This window comes from Curcuma longa, chromosome 2, assembly GCF_044706935.1.
Source record: "Curcuma longa cultivar G26 ecotype Majalengka, Jawa Barat chromosome 2, ITB_CL_G26_1.1, whole genome shotgun sequence".
NCBI lineage: Eukaryota > Viridiplantae > Streptophyta > Magnoliopsida > Zingiberales > Zingiberaceae > Curcuma > Curcuma longa.
Window position 1 is genome coordinate 11,801,614 of NC_133862.1, and position 24,392 is coordinate 11,826,005.

The window sequence follows — 24,392 nt, forward strand, 5'->3', positions numbered from 1 at the left end:
GATTTTCATGTTCTGATATTCATATGAAATTATAACTTGCTTGAGGCAGTCCACTTGTAGATAGGTTTATTGATGGTTCTCTCATATTAATTGTTCTAAAGCTATGATAGGATACAATAATATAATCTTATAAATTTAAGATAACATATAAATTTTATGAACTTGAAATGCAAACTAAAAATTATATGACTTTAGGAGAAAAGTAAAGTTTTCTCCCAAAAATGATAAATTCATATATTAAAATTACTATTACTCAACAAGTAAACAGAAAAGTTGTTATAAGTTTTTAATAGCTAAGCATAACTATTAATAGTTAGAGGCAAAAAGTAAGAGTTAAGACAAATATATTAAAATTTTAAAATGTGGAGTAAATGTAGATTCTATTAATTGATGAATAAAAGGAATTATGTGGACGGTGGACTAAAAGTAAACTTCATGTTTATTAAGAAACTAAGTAAATTTTACACTGAATAATTTGAGGGGACGAATCGCCTCTAAGCAACTCCTACTAATATCCTGCTGATATAAACCCGATCAGTAATAAATTCCCTTGATAACTAAAGGGAAAAAAAAACCCTAAGAAAATGAGATCAATATATTCACATGCAACACAAAGGAAGCACCTCAATTAGAGTCCAAATTGAGAAAGATGAGAAAGACAAAAATACCGAGGAAGAAAGTAAACAGCGAGAAGAGAAGGAGGTAGAAGTGATCTTGAACGCAAACCATCAATTTTGGAATGGAACGAACCAATTAAATAAAGCAAAATATAATGAGTATTGAGCGCCAACAGAGGAATTGTTGAGGACGAAAGTTAATTTAAAACGTGTATTGAGGCAAATAAATCCCACATTATATGCTGCCAAAGAAGGCCCGTCCAGGCTTTGGCACAGCGGTTAAGACGTAACGGGGATCTTTAGAGGACCGCGGTTTGATCTTCTCCTTTGCTATGATATGCATCAGCATTGAATTTGATGGAAAACTTAAGTTGATGGCCGTGAGCCGAAGTACTCATGGACAGAAATGAATTTGTCTTCACTAGCAGAGTAGTCAATTCGACATTGGAACGGTCTTACAGGAATAGTGGAAACTACAGAGGTCAACTGCTAACACCTTGCTACGGCGCTTTCAAGATTTAATTTCTATAAAATTGAACTAGTCACTTCAAAAATTAATCAGATAACGAGAACAGAAAATCTGGTTATCAAAAAAAAACAACCCACCATTTTTAAGATTTTCCAGGGAAAAAAACAAAAGAACAGCCTAAAGGTATTAAGTTCAGTAGGGTACAGCTTCTATGCCTATATTTGTTACAAACTTGATTTTGTTTTTCTTCTTAAAACTCCCATAGTTTAGGTTAAATCTAGCACTCTTTTGAACCAATTCGCTATTGTGCAGAATATGCCAGCTTAATTATAATCCTATACAAAACATTCACATATAATAAACAAGTATATGGAATAAAACGAATTCAAACGAACAAGATCCACATTGATCAATACAAGTAATACTGAACGACGAAGGTAGATTCAATACAAGTTATTACGTGAGACTCCTCATGTGTATTATAAGAACTTTGAATCTTCCTCTCACCTAAACCTGTCATGTTCTATTAGTGGATCAATATCGCTTAAAACTCATCTTTGCGTCCACCAAAGTAACCTTAACTACATTTTGTTCCTTGAATCTGGGTCGAGAAATTTAACCATGACTTGGAGAGGATTAGTCAAATTACAGCTGAAAGCCTAGATCAACAAGCTTCAATGGAATTGTGGTTTGCTTGTGGTTTGCTGTAGTTCCATAAGTCATTCAATTCTCCTCTGGACCAACCAAATATAATTGCAAGTCCTACACACGGGCACAGTCACCATAAGTTAGCTAACAATCGAATTAAGAGAAAATACACTAATTTTGTAACATGATAGTACAGTGAATATTTACCTAAAGTACAAGGAACCAAATATAACAAGGCTGGTTGGCCATGCCCATCCATCAGGTACAGAGCTAGATATGTGAGGAAGAGACCTGTGAAAGAAAGGTCGTGAGAATAAATTCAGCATTTAGTGAAGGAAAAGATTGGTGTGCAAACAGTTGAATTTGGGAGAGGATGTTTCAACTAAATTCAATATTTGCTTAAGTTTCTTATTCTTTTTGTTTAGTCCCATGTCTTGAGTAGGGAACAAAGAAGTCTATCAAGAAACTCCATACGCATTCGCATATAATACATGGAAATATATATATATATATATATATAGGGACAAAGAATGTGAGCTACTACACGGCTCAAGCATGAAACAGGAGGCAAGGTAGTGCCAAGCACGTGTGATGCTGTGTGGAGCAAATGGTCAGGCCAGTACCTCACATGTACAAGGAACTTTTTTGCAAAATAATTGTTTATTTTAAAAAGATAAAAAAGCTATAACTTTTGATTGATCTTTTTCAAAATGGATTTTCTGTTGGATCAACTTTTTCATTGAACCAATTTATTGAAGGTTGAAAGTGTGTTGTGTTCTCCCTGTTTTCCCTAGCCTCTAGTTTTGCAAACAAGGATTGATTTTAAAGATTTAGTATCAGCCGGTGTGCAGAGTTGCTCAGTGATCCTTGACATTTTAACAATCAGATTTTGCATTACATGCTTTGCTTCTTGTTCTGCTCAATTTGATATTTTCATAACAAAAGGAATGAATCTATATTTTCCAATGAATACCTCTTGTTTACTCTATCTGTAGTCATTAAGTTCTTGGTTACTTTTTTTATATTGTCATTAAGTGGGGTGCCTCTAAGTGAAATTCACATCAAGGACGTAGCAACTTGTTCACACTTCAACAGATTGGTGAGTTCCTAACTCAGTTGTCTTTACAATTTATGCAGTAATACATTTCATGCACAGTAGTTCTTTTTTATTTAAAATTTGAATTTTCTAATTTAAAACAACTCTTCGAATTATACCTGCACTGTTTTTCATAGAAAGTGGAGAAAGTAGTCCTGTAAAAGGATAATTAGGTACCACAGTACCAGTCATAAGAAAGTTCACAAGAGGAAGTATTTTAAGCTTAGTTTCTACAGGAAGGGGAAATACCTAGGAAAATGAAACAAGCTAGGAAAAAATTTGGAGAAAATGAATAGAGAAAGATTTTCTTAGTTTGTTTTTCTTTGAAAGAAAATAAAGAGGGATAGAAGGTTTAAGTTTCTGAAATAGAATATAAAAAATGACAGATAAAATAGATTTAATAAAAAAAATTGGAGTCTTACTTTGACCTTATTTTCCAAGTGGAAGTCATGAACAATAGCGCTTTTGTCCAATTTGGATAAAAGCATGTGTGAAAAAATCTGGGGAAACTTTTTGCCAGCCTCTTTTTCTCCCTACATTTTCTTTCAAAGAAACTGAGGAAAAGACGTTGGGGGAATCTTTTTCCCAGAGTGTATTTCTCTCATTCTTTCTTCATGCGTGTTAGAACTAATTGATGTATTGTTGCAAAGATTATTGAAGCTATAGACTCGTATGAGTCAATATTGACCAAAAAAATAGTAATCAAGGCAAAGCAACAGCGAGAAAAGTGTCTATTCCACCGGAGGCATTCAACCATCTACTTCATAAAATTCAACATACTATACATGGAAATGAGTTAATAATGGTAGACAACTATGGAATGAGTTATATGATATGAGAAGATTTTGAGTTGAAAACCAAATAATTTACTAACAGTCAAAACCTCCTGGAAAATTACTTTTTAGGAGAAAGATTTCCATATAAAGAAATAAACTTCAGAAGATGTACGTACCAAAAGCATATCCGATTATCAACCAAAGAAAATAACCATCCCAGATGCCTTTTTTCTTTGATCTATCATACCTAGAAAACAATTATCACAAGTTTTCAATCAATAGAATTGGCATTATAAATACTGTCATGAAATTTGGTGATCTCAAATAGAATTACTGCTCATGCATAAAAGAGATTGAACTGCCAAGTTTGGTCAAAATTGGCATGTTGCTGCATAATGGGTTAAATAATATATCTAATAACTTTCTGAGAATTCTTAACTGAAGATCAAACCCTTGTAGATTAAAATCAATATGAGCACTTCCAGTAAATAGCTACGTTACAGTGTGTACAATTTTAGTAGGCTACAAAAAGCTCCAAGAAGCGTGGAAGAGAATAGTGCTTTGAAAAATTTTAGATGTTCAATGTGAGTGGCTTTCAGTGCTAATTTGCTTCTTCCTCCAACTTTTTGTTTTTTCTTTTGCTGACAAATTTGACTAGTCAGACTCATTTTTCATATCCGTACACATGCATGCTCATATTTCAATACTTGGATTGCCAGTGAGAGCAAATAAAATGTTTCTTTCCCATATGTATAAACAACATAAACATACACCTGCACATGCATGTGGTCTTAGTTGCTTGAGACGTGTATTTTTCACCCAAATGTGCATAGGAACAGAAACTACGAAACTATGATAACTTTCAATCAATAGGAGCATAGCAAACACTGCCGTATCCAGTTTTTCAAAGAGAGTAAAGTGTCAAGAGAAACAATACCTATAACTAAATGCAACTAGGAGACCAGGAAAAAGAATGTCCCCAAAGCCAATCATATCATAGCCACCCCAAGGATCAAAAAAACGTGGGATTCTCAAAAGCATTGGAATAGCTTCACCACCACTATTGTCACCACGAGCTACCTATAAAGTAAATAACTTTGGTCATAATTGAAATAACTGTTCTTAAAAAGGTGGCAAAATTTCTAGCTGAATAGTTGCAATGGGGAAATAGTGAGCATGTAATAATAGACAAAGTACAGCATTGTTAAAAGAAACATATATTTGGTTATTTCAACAGAAGAAGGTATATAGACAATTGCAGGAATTTCACTCATATACATGCAATGTACTGTGAAGTACACGCACTACAGTAGAGGCAATGGAAGCCATAGTTGTCTAACCATAGTTGCCAGAATCATATGATTCACAATTTGTATAATAAGGTACGATACAATTCATATATAAAACAATATTATTTTTTACACATGACTTAGAAGTCAAAAGAATTATGGTGATTTGGCTCGATTTAATATGATTCCATATGAATCTTATTTTGTACACTTCAAAACATATTAAAAGTTAAATCTAACCAACTCAAAGTGAATTTAACCATTAAGAAATTAAATTAAATCCAATATACTAGAAATTAAATCGAATCTATTATATAATAACAGAAAATAATGAATCTATATTATACAATAAAAGTATAATGGTTAAACAAAGTGACATTTCCGAATTAACGATGACATAAAAGAAAATATCTTAGTCAAGAGACAGTTGGTAATAGCCAATATGAACTCAACACCTACTAATAACTAAGAAGAATAAATCTTGTCACCTTAATGAAAACAACGACTACAGGGACAACATCACAACTCTCAATGTTGCAGATCGAAGGCAAAACCGAGTCTATAAAAATCCATCACAAAAGGAACATCAGAGTAGGACTTACTGCAATCATGACGCTCTCATGGAATATAAGGGGCGATATAAAAACCCAGAATATGTCATATACAAAGGCACAACTAAGTAGCGCTGTAGCAACCTGCAGGACAAATTTAAAATGGATAATAAATCAAACTTTGTAGGAGTCAATGCAAAAACAGGTCTTGTAACTGGCTAAATAATTACTTTGATGTTTGGCAACCGGACCACCTGCAGAACTGTAATCATCAGACAGATTCCCTAGCATATATTAAAGAGAATATATCAGATACACAGCTTTAGTAAATGGTAAAAAAAAAACAGCAACACATTAAAGGAATTAATTGATAACATTGAGGATAGATAGGTGGCTAGTATATCGAGCTTCACATTGCTAACAAGATGATTGTCATCCACCCTCAAACTTAAGCTTGGATGGAAAGGTAGATGAGGAACAATAGGTATAATATTTCTTGACAGTAGGTACCCATGCAGGTCATTGTATAAATAGATGAAGTTTCTTTAATTGATTGTTTTTTATTATAATGAACTAAGAGAGGAATTCGATAGATCCAATTGATTCAGAAACTCAGAGGTATGCATAATGGTTTGACACTTAGCCATTGCAATTTTAACTGGGACGGCATCTAGAGTTTTCATGTAAATAAGAGATGTTGATCAGACAAATGTTCGCCTAAAATATATGTAATAGCTAATAGTCAAAGACTATATATCTTCATTTGGTTATCTTTCTCCCAAAGAAAGGCTTTCACAAATAGATTTTTAAGAAGAAAATGTAAATTATCAAAGAGAAGAGAAGAAAAAACACATAAACAGAAAGACAAAGATGTTAACTTGTCTTACAAGAATATCTTGTCCAATCCAAGCATATGAAGCATGCTGTTTCACAGCCCAAAAAATGGCAAAGGCAGCGCAAAATGGCACAACTGCAATTGAAAGGACCCGTACTTCCCCAATTATGGGAAGATTTACTGTCTTCTGCCCATAGCATTTACAAAACCTATTTGTGAATCCCAATTTAATAAATCAAGGAATCTTAAAACATAGCAGAATCAACACAGCAAGGCATTGCAACCAACTTCCTGTTTTACCTTGATATGAGGCCTCCTAAGCAAACATGCATGCCCTGCCAGAGAAGCAGTTAGCAAGTGCTGACAAAGCATAATTAAATCAAAGATCCTAACCAAGCTAGGATAAAGGTAGCAAAGCAAAAGAAAAAATCCTTTTAACTTTTAGGCAAAATAATTGGAGTTGATTGTTTAAAACAAACTTCTGGTTACTTGGATCTTTGCATGACTAAATTGTTCTGTAGTAAGTACTAGAAGAACACCTTTGAGAAAAAAAAAAAAAAGCAGAACTAAGATTTGATCAAAAATACACAGAAGCCAAGAACAACTCACCATACAATAATTTGAAAATAAGCCAAGGAAAGAATGAAGGAATCTAAACTTAGCCATGCCTTCAAAGATTTAACAATAACATGACAATAGTCTCCAAAGAAGTAAACGTCTGGAAGTGGGCAAAAGGTGCCATGCGGATTTGAAAAAAAAATAGCACTACCTTGGAAGAGGCAATGGGAGTCCCATGACTAGAATATCTGCGTGGGATGGAAATCAAGATTACAAGGGACTCATAGGATCATCTGCTGCCACTACCAGAATCGCACAAAATAATTGTTTTCAGACAGCAGCATTTTTATTATTCCACTAAGTAACAAATGGCAGCGTTCATGACAAGTGATGTTTTGAACTAGTCATATTAATGTTTTATATGTTAAGGTTATAGGTATGCAAGTGTGCAAGGCCCATAGTCCTAGATATGTAGAATTTGAAAAGAAATATGTATTGCAATATTGGTCCCACATAACACATGCATACATAGTACGCAAGATATAACCCTAAACTATAATATCAACGTAGGAATAAACCCATAACACGTACTACCTAATAACTTAGATGCCATTAACACTCCTCAAGCCAGAGCATAGATACTATTTAGGTCCAGCTTCTTACATAAACTAGAAAATGATGCAGACTAAGATGTCGCTATAACAAAGCAACATATAAAACACTCAAGCTCAAGAAAAATAAAGCTTTGGACAGGACTTACAAACCTCAGATCAGTGCAACAAAATAGAGAAAAGAAGACGTGATGAGGAGAGTATATGTGTATTTCCTAGAAGGAAACCAGAAAGGAGATATAAGTTTTCCTACCTTGTCTTGACCACTTCAAAATAAAATTTTAAAAACATAAAATTTAAACTTTTCAAATTTAAACATATTCCCTCACAAGCAAGAACTTGATTCCAAGTAAATGGTCAGCATCTTCAATTAGAATGTCTTTTCCAATGAGTGCATCTTCAATAGTAATAGCACCGCCTCTTGAGTCTTATCCTTCAAGGAGCATAATATCTTCATTATCTTCTACTTTATGCACCACTTCCAATGAGTAATGAATAACTATATTTCATTGTCCGCTTCCCTTTCAATCACCCCTTCCAATGAGTAAAGAATATTATGTCGTTTCCAATTAGAAGTTACTTTGTATTAATATAGTCATTTACTTAAGAACAATAACAACAACAACCAAGCATTTATCCCACTAACTGAGATTGACTATATGGATCCTCCTACGCTATTAGACTCGATTTCATACTATATCTTCATCTATATTTAAATAAATTTTATCTTGTATTATAGTTACTTTGTAGCAATCATATAACTGAAAATAAGAATGCATTTCTAGACAGAGATACAACTATCTAAAGGAGATAATAACTGGAGATGTAGTTGAAGACTTAAGCTAAAGGTACCATTGTAGTAAAAATCAAGGAATCGATGTATCATTGGTACCTGATTTAGTTCAAATTTAATGTGTGGGACAACTAGTTGAGCATGGATTTAATTTCCACTTGGAAGCATGCAAGAATTTTTTTGAAAAATATAGTCAATTTAATTGCTAAAATCAACATGGAGATGAATAGGAATTTTTCTCTAAAGCTTCAAGTTCCCCAAGATCTTTCTAGCATTTGATTTTTTTTTTTGTGTGTGTACCTTGTAGTTTCCTCTGAATTCCTGTTGAAGTATGTTACTTGACTCTATTATTTCTAATCCCATGATTTTCTAAAATCTTTTTGTAACTCCTTGTTGGACCAGACTGAAGGGTCTAATATCCTCACATGATTTTTCTCCAATAGATCTCTTTCTTCAATACAAAGGTTACTTTCATTTTCCAACTCCTCATAGCCAGCATTTACAATAAACCATAACTCTACAATTGGCGAATGGTTTTCATTTATAAAGTGAACATTATATCTATGTTCATTAGTTGTCAAACACTAAAATCATTTTAAGTTACATCATTTGAATAATTCATCTTTCATACATTTGAATTCTTTCCTAGTTGTCACTAGGATTGAACCTTTTCCTTTAACCTTCAACCACATTTCATTTGCCACCTTTATTAGATGCAACCACAGTATCTATTCTAGCAGTATATGCTCATCCCAAACATACGATTACTGGAAATATGATGTAACAAAACAACTACAGCATGTTGTTATTCTCCATGCTAAACCATGTGGCGACCACAACTTTTTCAATATAAATGGAAGTAAAAAACAGTTAAATACTGACAACAGAGCAGACTTGACTTAGAAAGTGACAAGATTGCTACAATTATATTGAGATTATGCTTAATAGGTCAAACTTTTTATATCAAAGCATATAGAGGGGACACAGAATACCATGAAGTTACAAACAACATATAAACTTAAAAACTACCAGTAACCAAGATTGGAAAATAGAAAATTACCTCGATACCACCGATACAGAATAGCACGATCAACAGCCAAACAAACCAAGAAGACATGAAATAAAAAAGCAGCAAGAGGAAGACTGATGCAACTATAACAAAAACAATTGCTCCCTTTGCATTTATCTCAAGAATTTCTGTCTCAGAGTCCTCCCTGTTTTCTGCAGTGGCATTGTGCTGATCCTGCAACATTCAAGAATAAGCAAGCAAATATACATGGTCTGGATTTTATATTCTGATGCTAAAAAGGCAAATGATAGCTAGTAGATACATGTATTTCTGTCAAAAAAAATCTAATTGGCAAAACATCCAATAAATTTTTAACTAACTTTTTAATTGAATAAAAGCAGCATTAATATATCACCAAAAGAATATTTTCATGGTAAAACTTAATCAAAATCTGAATATAGATGCACTCAAAATAGATTTAGGCAATTTTAAAAAATAGACATATGATGCTTGTTAGAAGATAAAATGTAATTTATCAATTTTGGTAGGTGAAATACTGAATTAAAGGGTAAAATGAAGTCTTTTTTCCTAGAAAAGACAAGTTTATGGCTCATGTAAGTTTTGTAAATGAAAATGTAAAAGAGACAACATGAAAAATTTTGCTAAGAGTAAGCTAAAAGGTAGGTTCTAAAAATATTTTGCAGATCAAGATTTGAAATTATAAAAAAACAAGTGAGAATTTGAAAATTTCTAGTGTAGAAAAAAATTGAAGGTGACATAAAAATAAAAATAAAAACTAAGGGCAAGATGAGCAGTCGAAGTTGTAGGGTAAATTAAAATTTTCAAGGCTCGAATTTTAATGTCACATCCTTTGTGTTTCTTTCTCAGCCTAATCTTCTCCTACCTCATTCACAGTGCACCCCCAACCCCAACCCCACCACTGCTGTATTCTCCACCATGTCCTCCATTGACAACCACCTCAACTCCCTCACTCTCTTCTTCATCACCGTTGACAGTCAGTCTCTTGGTCATATTGACCTCACCTAGCACAGCAGCATCACCTCCCATTGCCTCGTCACCAACTCTAGCACCATTTCCTTCCTTCTTCGTCATGCCCCAACTGCTCTGATCTCTAGGTATCATGTCTAAGGACATGCTTTCCATGATCAACGATGTCATTGCCTCCTCTTCCTTCCACTAACTTGATCTCTAGGTATCATGTCTAAGGATATGCTTTCCATGATCAACAATGTCATTGCCTCCTCTTCCTTCCATTAACTTACCAGCTTTGATCTCCCTGATCTTGTCCATGAGCTCACTGTAAGAAATGACCTTGCAAATGTCTGCCATGAACAAGGAACTTTCTAGTTCGTCTTGCTGTCGCCAACTATTAGCTCAGGGCTCAACTTGACTTTTTCTAACATGATTGGATGCATAGGCAGGTCACAGGTGCATCAGCTTCTTCCAAGCTCGCAAGTTGTGCAGGTGGGCAGCAAGAGTGTCAATCAACTTAATGTAGGGGGTGAGGAAGACAAAGGTGTGACAGAGCTAATAAGGTAACATGGTTTGTTTATAATTGCTGCAAGAGCTTCTCTTGAATAGTTTTAGCATAAGACTTGAGAAGGGAACTGCAGCAAAATACCAAGTGTCAACCAATCAACAAAGGCTTGGCTGTAAATCTCTCCGGAAATACACACTTTAACATATATAATAGTAGTTCAAACACAGAAGTGGCTTATTTTTTTAATCCAGTTTTGTTTTGAATAGATATACTTTATTTGTAGCACTGGATCTTCTCCATACCCACCCTGCAACTCCCACGACAGAAATTCCTAGTGTCCAAGTAGCAAAGGGCTTTTTAGGGGATCAGGGTAGGGAGAGAGGGAAAAGATCCACATCACCACAAGAAACAGTTCAAATTTTCATGCATACAAACAAGCATAATTTTAGATCACTTTTCTTTCTGGTAATAATCAATGTGCTATCAACTGTCAATCATGAAAAGGTAGAAGTGAAGCTATAAGATGCCAAGTAGTTCTTTAAACAACATATTCATATTGTTTACTTTGAGGCTCCCAATTAGTTTATTATCTCTAACTATAGCAATAAGTAGTCTAGCATAACAGTTCTTAATGCACCAATGATGAATAATCAGATAAATAAATTAGAGAATAATAAGTACCTTCCTGGTCAATTGATTATAGTGGTCATCAATGTGCTCGCCAACAATGAACTCTGACCACAGTGAAGCACAAACTATGGTACCAACAGTCATTAACAATAAAAAGGCTGCCGAGAGATCCACCACTGGTCTATTTGGTGAATATAAAAGAACTTCAACTGCAAGAAGAAATATGCTGCATTAGCATCAAAATTGAAGAAGAAAACCATGTAACAACTAATATCTCTATATGTTGTCTTTTACCAGCAAGAAGATCTCTATATATGTGTTTATCTTAATCTACAGTCCCTGAGACAAAGAAAAAGTAATACAAGAACCAAACCCAGTTACATGGTCAAGAAATTGTCTTTGGCTAAAACAGGAATCTCAGTTAGCAAAGTCACATAACCCAATGAGTAAATAATTAGTAGTAATTTACAGACATTCACACAGGATGATAATCAATTGTGCAGCACTAAGAGAGCTTGAAAAATCATAACCTGACATCTAGGGTCAACAAGCCCAAGAATAAGAACAATCAAATTAGCATAACCAATTATAAAAAAAAAAGTAACATTAGAGTACATAAGAAAAAGGTTTGGCATTGCCATAGAAACTAAACTATGTACCCTAAATTCCCAACCATTCAGGATCAGGTATATGAAGCATATCCCACATTGATTTGAGGGCATATGTTTAATAATACAAAAAATTTAGCTCCCTCTTATTGAGTGCAACGTCAAATCCATAGTTGGTTGTTGGTGAAGTCAGCGGTCAGTCAAGATGTCTTCTGGGAAAAAAATGAAGGGGCATCACCTGAATAGGAAGACTGATGTACAATTGTTTAGTGCTCATAAGTAGGCTTTTGGAAAGCAACAGACTGCTGAGTTCTACAAGAAGGATGGACTTGAAGATTTCGGTGGTAAGTTAAAGGGGTAAGGAGGTTAGCTAATGATATCGATTATGTCAAAGCACAAGATGATATTGTCCTCAGTCGACGCACGCAAATAGCAAGTGGAGATAAGTTGTTCAAAGGAGGCAAGAAGAGGTCCTCTTTGCTTTTCCTCAATTATTATATACAAGGCAGCAGGTGGGGTCTGCGAATCCAAATAATATTGCGGAATGGCAATTAGCACATAAGGGGGTTGATGCATCTACAATAGAAGGAATGAGCCGCTAGCCACTGAGGTGAGATAACAACAATGTCCTACCAAGACCTCATTAAACAAGAGGCAACTTTCAAGGTGGTACAACAAGTCCAACAACTGCCAAGATTAAAAGCATCCCACTGATGAAGGGGAGAAATCTTCTAGTCTTGAGTAAATAGATGTATATCGCTTGGTGGATGGTGGAAAGGCAACAATGCGAAAGCATGAGTTGCAATAGAAAGACCTCGACGAGGTCATCACAACCAAAGCAAATGAAAGGTGGGTAGGGGTCTTATAGGCTGAAAGGGGCAAGTAAGTGAAGAAAAGAAATCGAAGATGTGAAAGTAGTTGGTGGTCAATAGAGTGTGCATCCGAAGATTCACTAGAAGGGCTTGAATAAGGGAATAACTTGAGGGTGTGGCAAAGGTAGTTGTGCAGTAGTAGAGCAAGCTATGCTAGGGTTTGTAGCATAGAAGGTAGAAATTCCAGTGGTGGAGTTCCTGAACAAAACAATCAAGATTTCCAATATGATACCAATTGTGCAACATGAGCATAACTCGTACACAGAGAAATTAGATACTTCAGCTCATAAGTTTATTAAAATTGAATAATAAGGGTTTAGGAGCCCTTTTTATATAATGAAAAAGCTCTTCTTCTAAGATAAACTATCTGTTAATTACTTGGAAACTATCTTATCCTAATAAATTATAAAAATCAATAATTATTAAATTAAAATTTTCTAAACATAAATTATAATTAAAGCTTGTAAGTTGTAGATTCAAACTTTATATTGTAAACAGTAAATTAAAATCCCTTTAATGTGAAAACAACCCTCAATATGGATATTGGGGAAATTATAAAAGACAAACTCACCATCACTAACTTTATAGTCTATATTATTAAACACACCACCCACTAATTTATGTTAATCACCCATTACTTTATATTAATTAATCCCTAACTTTATAACTTACATTAATCAACCCATGATCCACTCTTCTTTCTAAAGCTACCTGCCTACTCATTCCTAACAACTTGTCCAAGCATTCCTATCTCTTGTGGCAAGCAGTATTGCACACAACCAAGCAAGTCTCGGATGGCCATCCTACCAGGAATTTGATCCCCTATCCAGTGACTAGTAAGCACTCTATCTCCCATGGCTAGTGGCACTCGAACACCACCATGCCTTCCCATCTTCTCCACACCCACTCTTCTTCTCATAGGATTGTTTGGGTTGACAAGAAATTGGATGCTTTTGAATGAAATCACTGATTTCTTCTTACTTTGATATGATTCCATCAACCTTTCCCGAAATCTCAATGAAATCCTTTTTTACACATTTTGGTGACCCTCACAGACATGACCAAGGAAAAAAGCCTGAAAATGATATGCTATTCCTGACCCAACTCGGTTGATTCGTATCTATCTAAATTAGCCTTATACAGCAGTTTGACTTCAAGTAACAGCTAGAAGGTTACATGTTCCATTGTTCCCTGACCTAGATAATGGGTGATGAAAAAAATTAAAAGGATAAACTCCAATTAGGTATACTTGGTTTGAAACCACCCCCCCCCCCCCCCCCCCCCCCCCCCCCCCCCCCCCCCTTTTTTCTTTTTTTGCAAAAAGTAACAATATAACTATAAGCCATTTTCATACATTTTCAGCCATAGAAAAGTTAAAAAGCAAATAAAAATGGGAAATAAGAAAATGGATTTAATAAAGACTGTACAGTATGCACAAATGAGAAGAAAGGCTCACCCTTCTGTCCGCTAGTCAATGAATCTTTCAGGTAAACCCCTGCAGAATTGGGTATCATTACAACAGGTATCGTCAGATTAAGAGAGGTATCATTTTCTGTGCATACCATCTTGTATAGCTCTGTAGATAATCAGTAACGGCAATGAGAAAAGGAGACATAAACTGAATAAAATTGTCTAAAACTAAATAAAAATGAAGGTAAAAATATTTCTCATCGAACTAATTGTAGGAAAGAGACATAGATCCATGGGTGTTAAATTTCTTGCCTTCGTCATCATTAATGACCAATAAACCTGCTGCACCTCCTAATTGTGCAAATTTTGCTTTAGTAGTGAATGTACAATCACCACGCTTAGCCAAGTAAACAGAATTAGTTATCTGCAGAACAAAATGCTAAATTAGAACTAGTGAGCAAAGCCAGAATATAAACCTACTTCTGTCAGCAATAACTAGAAAAAGAGAACTGCTCTCCATAGTTCATGGGGGGTGTTGGGAATTTGTCAGAGGAGCATTTAGTTATATAATATTAAAAAAAACCACTGTTAAAGAAACAAGAAGGCGTGCTTGTACAAATTATGGGGTGGAAAAACTCATTTAATTTAATAGTTTTTTTAACAATTGAACTATGTTGGAATGAATTGTGACTAGTGTAGGATCCTTTGACGTTAGAGGGAGGTGAATAGCGTAATCGAAATTTTTGTTGTCTTTTACTATCAGAGATGTTAGTAACACATTGGAATAAAACAAGATAGGAAAGAGACAACAAGTTTAACGTAGTTCGGCAATCCCCCATAGCTCCAACAACTCACCACCTATGTCCATCTAGGTCTTGGCACCACAACATGATGCAGGTAAGATCCACCCACTCACAATGATATGAATGGATGGTGATCATCCACTAGTGATTTAAGAGTTATCTCCTTTCCAGAAATCTTCCGGAGGCGGAGAAACCTCTTACAGTTTAATAAGGTACAATCACAAATAAAATAAGAGTAATATGATAATAATAAATAAAAATAAACTCGTAGAGACCCAAGAAATTCGAAACAATCCACAAGTATTCAGCTACCAATCAAAGCAGAACCCTAACCTTAAGCCCTGAGTGATCGCAACACTCCTCCTGACGCTTCCCAGACCACACGAGCAGAACTTGAGTATTTTTTGGAGAGGAAGGCGAGCACAATAACAAAGATGGATGATAGCGATTGTCATTCGAACAGGTAGCCTTGACTCCCTTTTTATACTACTCAATCGGCACTCCTCCGATCGACTAGACGCTCTTCCAGTCAATTGGATTTCCACCGACTCAGTTGGAAGCTCAATCCGTTTCAAGCAAATTTTGGCCCTCCAATCGCTTGGATGCCCTCCGATCACCTAGAGCTCAATCAAAATTTTATCCGCGGCGAGATTCGTGTGAATCAGATAAGGTCGCCTTCCGATCGACTGGAAGGGCCCGGTCGACTGGACTTTTGGTCGACCGGATTGCCTTCCGATCGTCCGGACCATGAGTTCAATGACTCAAACCAATTTCCAACTGGTCTCGCCCGAGCCTTCGTCTAACTGTTGTTTCTTGCAAAACAACCAAACAGACAACAAGCAAAACATACAAAACTTAGTACTTTGTTTACCTAACCTACTAAGTTTACTTGCTTAGAATTTACTCCTCCAAGACTTCTATCTTTGCCAAGTGTTCAATTCCCAGTTGATCCACCGAGACTTAACCTAGTTGGGCTAGTTCCCAACCAGAACTTCTACTGCCTAACCTCGCTAGGACTTTCACTGTCTGGTTCCCAACCAAGACTTCCACTGCTTAGCCCTGCTAGAACTTCCACTGCCTAATTCCCAACCAGATCTTTCTTTTGCCTAGTCTCACTAGGACTTACACTGCCTAGTTCCCAACTAGGACTTCTCATCACCTAAGGTTTACTCTCTTAGGATTTTCTACCAACTTCCAAGTATCTGATCCTACTTGGACTTCTCACTTATTTCCAAGGTTTAAGACAATCTTGACTTACTTGGACTTTACACAATTACACTCAACTTGATCGACCGTAATCAAGTCACCCTTTAAACATATTAGTCAAATCAAACCATCAAAACCCTGGAAGTCGATTGCACCAACAAGTAGGAAACAAGTTCTAGGAAAACTACTCAGCTTAAAACATCTCAACTTCAAAGATATGCTTGTGTCAAATTAATAAGGCAAGAAATATGATATTTTAACTTACAACAATCTTACTCACTTTTTCTCTTTCTACTGTCCTGTTTATAACCCTTGGACCAAAGACCAAAGGTACATTTATTTCAACATGCAATGAATTGTTTTCTTTAGAAGTTTCACTTCACTATGAAGTAGGAATAAAAGTTTGAAATCTTGTTTCAAGCCCAATTCTAGTACCTAGACGGAACAAGATGTGTTGGTTGCATGCCAATAATGTTGACACAGTGCTAGATGTATTGACAAAGAGGAGGAGGAGATGAATACAACCGTAAAAGGAGAAGGAAGATGAAAATCAGGATACTTCATTTGTGCACATGATGTCAAAGGTACCAACAAGGAAGAAGGAATTGGGGAGAAGGAGAAGGAAGAAGAGAATCAAGATACTGAACCCTAACTTTCATTGCATCAGCCTGTAGAAACTCCATGCCACCTTGTGCCGCATCGCCATCATCGCGAAAGGCTAGTGTGCTCAAGGGAAGCTTTGCACGGAGAGAAGCCTCTAGCTATGTCACCATCAGTATGGAAGTTTTGCAGAGGTTTCATCATCTATGGTTGTTTTGTGTGTCAACCGAAAGCAAGATAAAAGCCCATCAACAAGGAATAAAGTTTAAACCAGACCACATCAAATCATGGTGTAACACACTTTAATATATGCCATTCGAGGTATTTTGTAATGTGAGAATTGTTTTTCAAATTTCTTTTTGTAACCTCAACTCTCACTGCAGTTAAGGATCAGCTTGGCATATCAACTAAAATAGGAGAATATAAGTGTCATTGCCATCAAAATAAAAGGTGCAGTTGGTAAACAAAGTAATATACGGATTTCTAGAAGCAAAGTAATGAGATAACTTCAATGGTTATATCATCCTAAAACAGTTTTAAAAGAAATTGAAATGATAGATCTCAAGTAATTATTTCATTTTCATCAATATACTGCTTGTAAAAAAGAGAACACGGAGAACAAAAGAATGGAGATAGAATTATTTAACAAAATTAATCTACACTTAAAAGGGTCATAGTCTTCGTGGCACTGGAAAACCACAAATACAGCAAATGGTCTAAAGAGACAGAAAATCATCACAAAATAAAGTAAGGAACTAAACCTTGGAGGACAAATTGGCACAGGAGTTGAGTGGATCAGCAAGAACAACAGAGTTTAGTTTAGCATCAGAAGCTAAGCGTGGAACTGTGGCGCCAAATTTGGCACTTAGTCCCACGATGGTCATGCCTTCAGTCCCATCCACCCGGCTCACGATTTTTACCTGGCAGGCAGAAAGACCTTTAAGTTAAAAGATTCAGATTTTTTCATTTTGAGGAATGACCTCTAATCAAAATTGCAGTTCTAACATTTTGAATAAAGACGAAAGTTATTGGCATATACAATTTTCCATCGGTTTATCCAAACGAGCTACATTGCCATTTCAGAATGTATGCGTAGAAAAGCAACCTAGTCGAGTAGCACTATTTTACTGTTTCGAAATAGTCCAGAACTGAAGCCAAATATTGCAGACCAGACTAAGGTAAAACCCGCCACAGAAGTCAAGCTAAATATTTTAGCAGTTAGGATAAGTAAAAAAAATAGTAAATTTCAGATACAATGCTGTTTCATGTAGAATGTCATTCAAAAGAATAGGATAAAACAGAGCAAAATCAATCAAAAAACTAGGAATCAGACATTGCAGATGTAAATTTTCGCATGCTTACACGAAGACCCCATATGATATACAAATGGCAGATCGGAATAGCTTTACCAGTTGGAATTTGTTGTCACAGCCGGGGAATCGGGGGCTGTCATCGTCGTCGTGAGAGATCTCGTCCTCCGCCCCGACAAAGATAAGCGAAGAGGAAGCGAGGAAGAAGAAGACGACGGTGGACACAAGAAAGGGGAAACGGCTCGAAAACAAACGACCGGAAGGAGCACAGCATCGCGCCATCAAGGGTATATCTCGACAGCCCAGATTCGACAGATCCCTAATTTGATTCGCCTGTAGATCGCATTCAAATCGATTCAGGACAGTAGCGATGTGAAGAAGGCTTGAGCATTCACCTGGATGTGTTCTCGCAGCGAAGTTACTCGCTGAGAGACTCCTATCGCACGGAAAGCATTCGATCGAGAAGCAAACCTAATTCAACAAGCTTCACGCTGGAACAAGGAGCGAGACGAATCAGATCGTAGGGATTTCTCACATACACCCTCGTATTATAACAATTACATTTTGAAGTCAAAATCTGTCTTCCAGTTTTTTTCTTCAAAAATCAAACTGTTTTTTTAATTCAAAAATCCAAATTAATTTTGAAGATGAATCAAAATCATAAATGAATTTTGATGGATGACCACTATAAAATATTTAAACTCTCCAGAAGCTACAGTATATCACTATTAGAAGGGCATTGTCTTAATTTTACCGATTCAAGTCGGGTCCATTTCAACAATTCTATCATATAGTAATCAACTCAAAAGTTAAATAATACTATCTTTCTTGGGCATAACTAAGTTAGTTATGACACAGCAGACTTACTGAATCCGACCTTGTGGGGGCACTAAGGTAGCGAATTCCATCTTTTTACAGAAGAAAAAAAAGTTAAATAATACTATTCTAATAATTACCATATTGTAATAGCCAACTTTAATTAAATTATTTGACATGGTAGACACAGGTAATTAAAGTGATTTGATCAATTTAAAATATTTTTTATCAAAATTAATTAATTTGTCATCGAGTTAATTAAATTTGTAAAGTTTTATTTAATTAAAAGATATTATAATTAAAGCATTTTATTTATATATAAACTTTTTTTTCTTACAAATTTTTCTCCCACACTTATAAAAGTAACATTATATTATGGCTCGGATACGTGTAGCTACTCGATAGTCATCTGTCTCTTATATTTCTGTAAAAGATCAACTTGCTAATATCTTTACTAAGTTATTACTCAAACAACGTTTCATCAGATTAGCAAACAAATTTAACATAAAAAACATCCCGTTGAATTCATCAAGAGTAAAAGATAACTATTTAATAAAAACTAATTATTAGATTAGATTTTTCTTTTGTAACCGTTTATTTATTAATCTATCAATTGATCGAATACCCTAATATCTCTATAAATTATATTCCTCAGTAAAAGATATGAATTTATATATTCGTATCTAATATCGGGAATGTAGTTTTTAAAAAAAGTCTCTTTAGTTCGATTATCTTTTTCTAATATCGAAAACGTATAGTTTAAACAAGTGTGTTGAATTGGATGAGTTTTAAGCTAATTAGTGGCGAGCCATCATGTTCATGGTGAGCGTGACAGGCAAGGGGATTGGATCCCCTGCATACATAGTCCAACCCTAAACAAGCAGCTCTAAGCTAAGCCATTACAAAGGACAGTTATATCTACATATATAGCATTATATTTTTGAGCTTCTCACTGTGTTACGTTGAACTTCATAATATATATATCACTCTCGAGTTGAGAGTGACCTAACGGCTGCTGTGGCAAAGCAGATCAGACATGGATACGTGGTACAAAGAAAAGGACAAAGAACAAACAAACATCTCGAGGATACAACGATAAAAGTCTCAACATGCAAATGTGGATCAGTACAGTAACTTCCTCTGTTCAGAGGAGAGAACCCCAACATCTAGCTAGTCATGCAGCAGCTAGCAGCCATTCCATCGCACCAGTTTTGAACATGTGCGATCGACGCTACGCGCTTTCAGTTATTATTATATATTGCTTTAATTTTTTTTCTTCTTCTCTCTGTAAAGTTGCGAACCACTAAAAACAGCCATAAAAGCTAAGTTTTTCTTGAAACATTAAAGGCGCGCGTGACTTGGAATCGAGGGCAATGATTAGGCAGAGATTCCAGTTGGTTTTGCAGAGCAATTTGTGCGAGTGCAATGAACCGAGACACTGAAGCCATTCTCTTGATACAGTGAGATAACTAGGGCACGCTGGGTATGATGATTGGGAGCTGGGATTAAAAAAAAAAAAAAGGAGACGGACGGACGGACGACGGCGGGAGGGAGGAAACAAAGGAGAAAGGGCGGCATGTATAAAAAGAAAAGGAACGAGCTGGGAGATAGCAACAGCACGAGAAGCTTTCTTAAGTGATGGCACGACTACTGCCACTACCAAAGGCAAAAGGCCTGCAGCCTACGCGAGGCTTGGCCGCCTGTTTCTTCTCCTCGATGCATCACTCTGAGACACTGCAGCAGCATCTTGTTTGTGTGCTGTGTACGAACCAATGGAATCGACGGGGTCAATTTTGTGTGCGGGGGCGGCTAAACCTCGACACTGTAGCAAAGTGACACCATGCTTGCTTTATCGTACTGGAGGGAGAGAGAGAGATAGAGAAAGGGAGGTGACTAGGGTTGCAGGCCAGGGGAGGCGTTGGAACCTGTAGAGTGAATTAATAATTGTGCACAATGGGTTGCAGGAGAAGGACACGCCACGCGTTGGCTTTAGAGAGCATATGCGAAGGTACGTACGTAGTTGGTAACGCCCTCCTCTCCTCTCCTCGTGTTCGACGACTATTCTGAGAGAGCCTAAACCTAAAAGCTTTCGCCATTAGCGCACACATAAGACAGTAGACTGATGACGGCCGGAATGTTAAGTGCAAACAGTTGAGCCATCACCATCCAACTGATGGCTCTCGCAGTGATTGAACGAGTGGGATCTCCTTCCTGGCCATCCGAGCTGACCTTGGTGATCGAGTAGCCAGCCTGCAGCGACAACGAAGCCCCCCCTGCGTCCACACTCCACGTGCTGCCATGGAGACATGCAGCTCAGCTGGGCCATCGCCGCCCCCCTTGAGATCTCGACGAAGATTCGTTTAAAATCTTTTATTTTAGCCGAAATTCTTGATGAAGACACGTGGATATCGTGTTGCATATGCGATCATAAATGCGAGCCCATTAATGCGGCTTTCTCTTCATTGTCAAGTCCACTTCGCCATGCTCCTATCCCCTTGCTTGCTTCTTTCCTTGCTCCCTTAGCTTGCTCCCCTCCTAGCCTAGTGGCGTGGATACGATCTCCTCCATGCTCGAGTTGAGGATCTCTCCGAATCCATTTCACTGCACATAAAGCAGCAAGTGGGTTGTTGAATAAAGAGGAAGGAGGAGGAGGTGAAAATGAAACGACAGAACCGGGACTGTGCAGATTTCATTTGCTTGAGCTAGCTCCTCTTTCACGCAAAGGGTTACGATCACTCGACTGTCCGTACGCCTCCATCCCCTTCATCCACGTAGGTTGCAAGATCTGTTGCAGTCCATAGATCTCTGTGTCTCCTCCACGCCATTCCAATCCATCATCCAAATCTACCATCTACTTAAGAAAGAAAGAAAAAGCGGCTAAAGAGAATATGCTACCCTTTCCCGATTATCAAGATCATATCTTTGGCAAACCTTTGGCCGAGCAGCTTCAGGGTTACCCTAATCTCGTTGCGGATGCAAACAATTGCTGCTTCGCTTCCCCTACGCCAATTTTGTACCCTGATGACCTCCTCCTCTTCGCCTCTCCTTCTTCGCTGGATGCTTTGGTGAGCAGTAATACGGCGGTTCCGTCGATGCTACCCGCGGCGGCAGCAGTGACGACGCAGGCGAGCGAGGAGAAGAGTTCTTCTTGCGTCGGCCGGAGACTGAGGAGGAAGGACCGGCATAGTAAGATAGTTACGGCGAGGGGGCCGAGGGACCGCCGGATGCGGCTGTCCATCGAGGTGGCGAGCAAGTTCTTCCAGCTGCAGGATATGCTGGGGTTCGACAAGGCCAGCAAGACGGTGCAATGGCTGCTCACAATGTCCGCCTCCGCGATAAGGGACCTCGCCGCCGCCGTCGCCACTTCCGTCGTCCAAAGCCCTTACAGCACCGAATCCTCCACTCTGGCCTGCGAGGATTACCACTCCTCCGCCGCTCACGGTCCCAAGAGCAAGCAATCCGCTGCCGCCGTGACGACCAACGACGAGGCACTCACTGACCGCGAAGCGTCGAAGTCAAAGAAGAAGCACAAAACGGAAACCACCTGCAGGAAGAAGACGGAGTTCCACTCAGCTACAGCGAGGCAGTCGAGGGCGAAGGCCAGGGAAAGAGCGAAAGAGAGGGCGATGGAGAAACAACGGTTCATGTCTTCTTTTACGGACGCCATGAAGGTCGAGGAGGAGTCGCTGAAGCCATTGCTGCAGTTGGCAACTGCGGATGAAACGAAGTGTGCACAGGCGATAGAGAGAAGCTATCAACTGACGACGACGGCAGCCGGTGGTCCGGTAGCCATGCCGTTGTACGGAAATAGCCATCTGGAGCCTGGAGGGGCGGCAGCAATAATCCTCAAAGTTGCCGGCGCCGGCGCCGGCGCCTCAAGCTGTGGCGTCTTCCAACAACCAACGTGGGACATGGAAGCAATCTCCTACTCCAGGTAATTCACCTATTTGCGGCCATATATTTCTACTGCCAATTAATTTGTGCAAATTGATGTGTAACAATAAATGCAAACCTCCTGTCGATCGAGTTCTTCAAACTTTCCGTTGTTCGTCGTCGTTTGCTTTCATGTTGTACTCGTGTTTGCTTTCTGTAATTAATAAACCAATCTTATGATCTTCACGATTGAGGCACGTACGTTGTTTTTACTAATATTTTCCCATTAAAACGGAGATTAAGCCCTTGCGTCGACATAAAACGCTTGTTTCCATGCTTCATCACTTGGTAATAAATGCAATTAGTCATTGGCAACTTAATCTTGCATCCTAAACCACAGGCTTCTATGTTTATGTCACTTGATTTATATATGTTTTAATATGTCTCTCACGTGATCATTCATTCGGTGCCATTTTCGTCTCGTGAGATGCAACTGTGCAGTTAAGCAACCGGTGAGAAAAAGCTTAGTGGTTATGTTAAATTAATACATTCATTTTGTCTGTGTCTGATGAATGACATACTTCTTTGTGAAGTATGAATTTAAATATATTTTTTTGAATGACAAGAAATCATGATCTTCTTTATGCTCTGGTTCTATATATATGTTGTAACATTCAAGATTAACTGTAGGAATGCCATTTCTACCTTCAGGTACATGCAAGGATCTATGTTGCCAATTAAACTATTTTTTATTGCAGTAATTAAATATTTCTTTATTTTTCTTTTGTTTATGACTTTTTTTGCATGATCTTCTAAATAATCCAACCTAATTTTCTCATTTTAACATCCATGAATTGGATCTTTTTTGGAGAAAAAATATGCTGAACTCAAAGGCAATGCACGCAGTTAACATTCTTCCCTATGAACTGTAACAGGAAAAATCATTATGGATTCCTGTTTTATTGTTTCATAAACTGCTGGAGTTGAATGACAATGATAATAAGTTGGGAATTGAGAAAGAAGCTTAAAATGAATTAGCTAGCCTTTTAGTTCTTCTACTTTTACAACTTCAGAATCATTTTCAGTCAGCCCTTCAGCTAGTAGATGAACTTATTTACACATTTTCAATAGCATTTCTATATCATCGATACTTATGTTTTATCCATCTTCTGCAACATTTATCGATCATTTATGCATGTTCATGTGTCTCTCGGTTGATATCATGAAGGATGTAGGCCATAGGCATTTCTTCTAGTTGATAAGATTATGAGAACATTTACAGTTACTTGAAATCACTTAAATGTAAAAAATGAGATAATGGAAGTATAAAGCTTAAAGAATAGAAATTTCTTCTTTTGTAGATTTCTAATAATAAGAAGAAAGAGTTTTTATTGTAGTTGGGCTATTTAGTGTGATACCATTTACTACGTTATTGTTGATTTATTCCTCCTAAATTTGATTCCAACAAGGGAGAAAAATATGAAATACATCCAATTTTTTTTTGATAATAA

General features: G+C 37.1%; 2 protein-coding genes across 2 annotated transcripts; one reads left to right on the forward strand and one right to left on the reverse strand.

Moving 5' to 3' along the window:
• Positions 1 to 1,441: 1,441 nt before the first annotated feature.
• Positions 1,442 to 18,657, reverse strand: LOC141820887 (signal peptide peptidase-like 2). The gene is made up of 14 exons (XM_074708248.1): positions 18,292 to 18,657; positions 17,644 to 17,802; positions 14,586 to 14,697; positions 14,320 to 14,439; positions 11,435 to 11,592; positions 9,304 to 9,486; positions 6,582 to 6,616; positions 6,334 to 6,490; positions 5,677 to 5,730; positions 5,498 to 5,590; positions 4,544 to 4,686; positions 3,783 to 3,853; positions 1,942 to 2,025; positions 1,442 to 1,848 (listed from the first exon to the last, which is right to left on the reverse strand). The coding sequence occupies exons 1-14, from the start codon at positions 18,472 to 18,474 to the stop codon at positions 1,751 to 1,753; spliced, it is 1,650 nt and encodes a 549-aa protein (XP_074564349.1). The 5' UTR covers positions 18,475 to 18,657; the 3' UTR covers positions 1,442 to 1,750.
• A 2,890-nt stretch (positions 18,658 to 21,547) lies between these two features.
• LOC141822382 (uncharacterized) lies at positions 21,548 to 23,130 on the forward strand. Its single transcript, XM_074709832.1, has one exon. The coding sequence runs from the start codon at positions 21,897 to 21,899 to the stop codon at positions 22,944 to 22,946; it is 1,050 nt and encodes a 349-aa protein (XP_074565933.1). The 5' UTR covers positions 21,548 to 21,896; the 3' UTR covers positions 22,947 to 23,130.
• Positions 23,131 to 24,392: the final 1,262 nt, after the last annotated feature.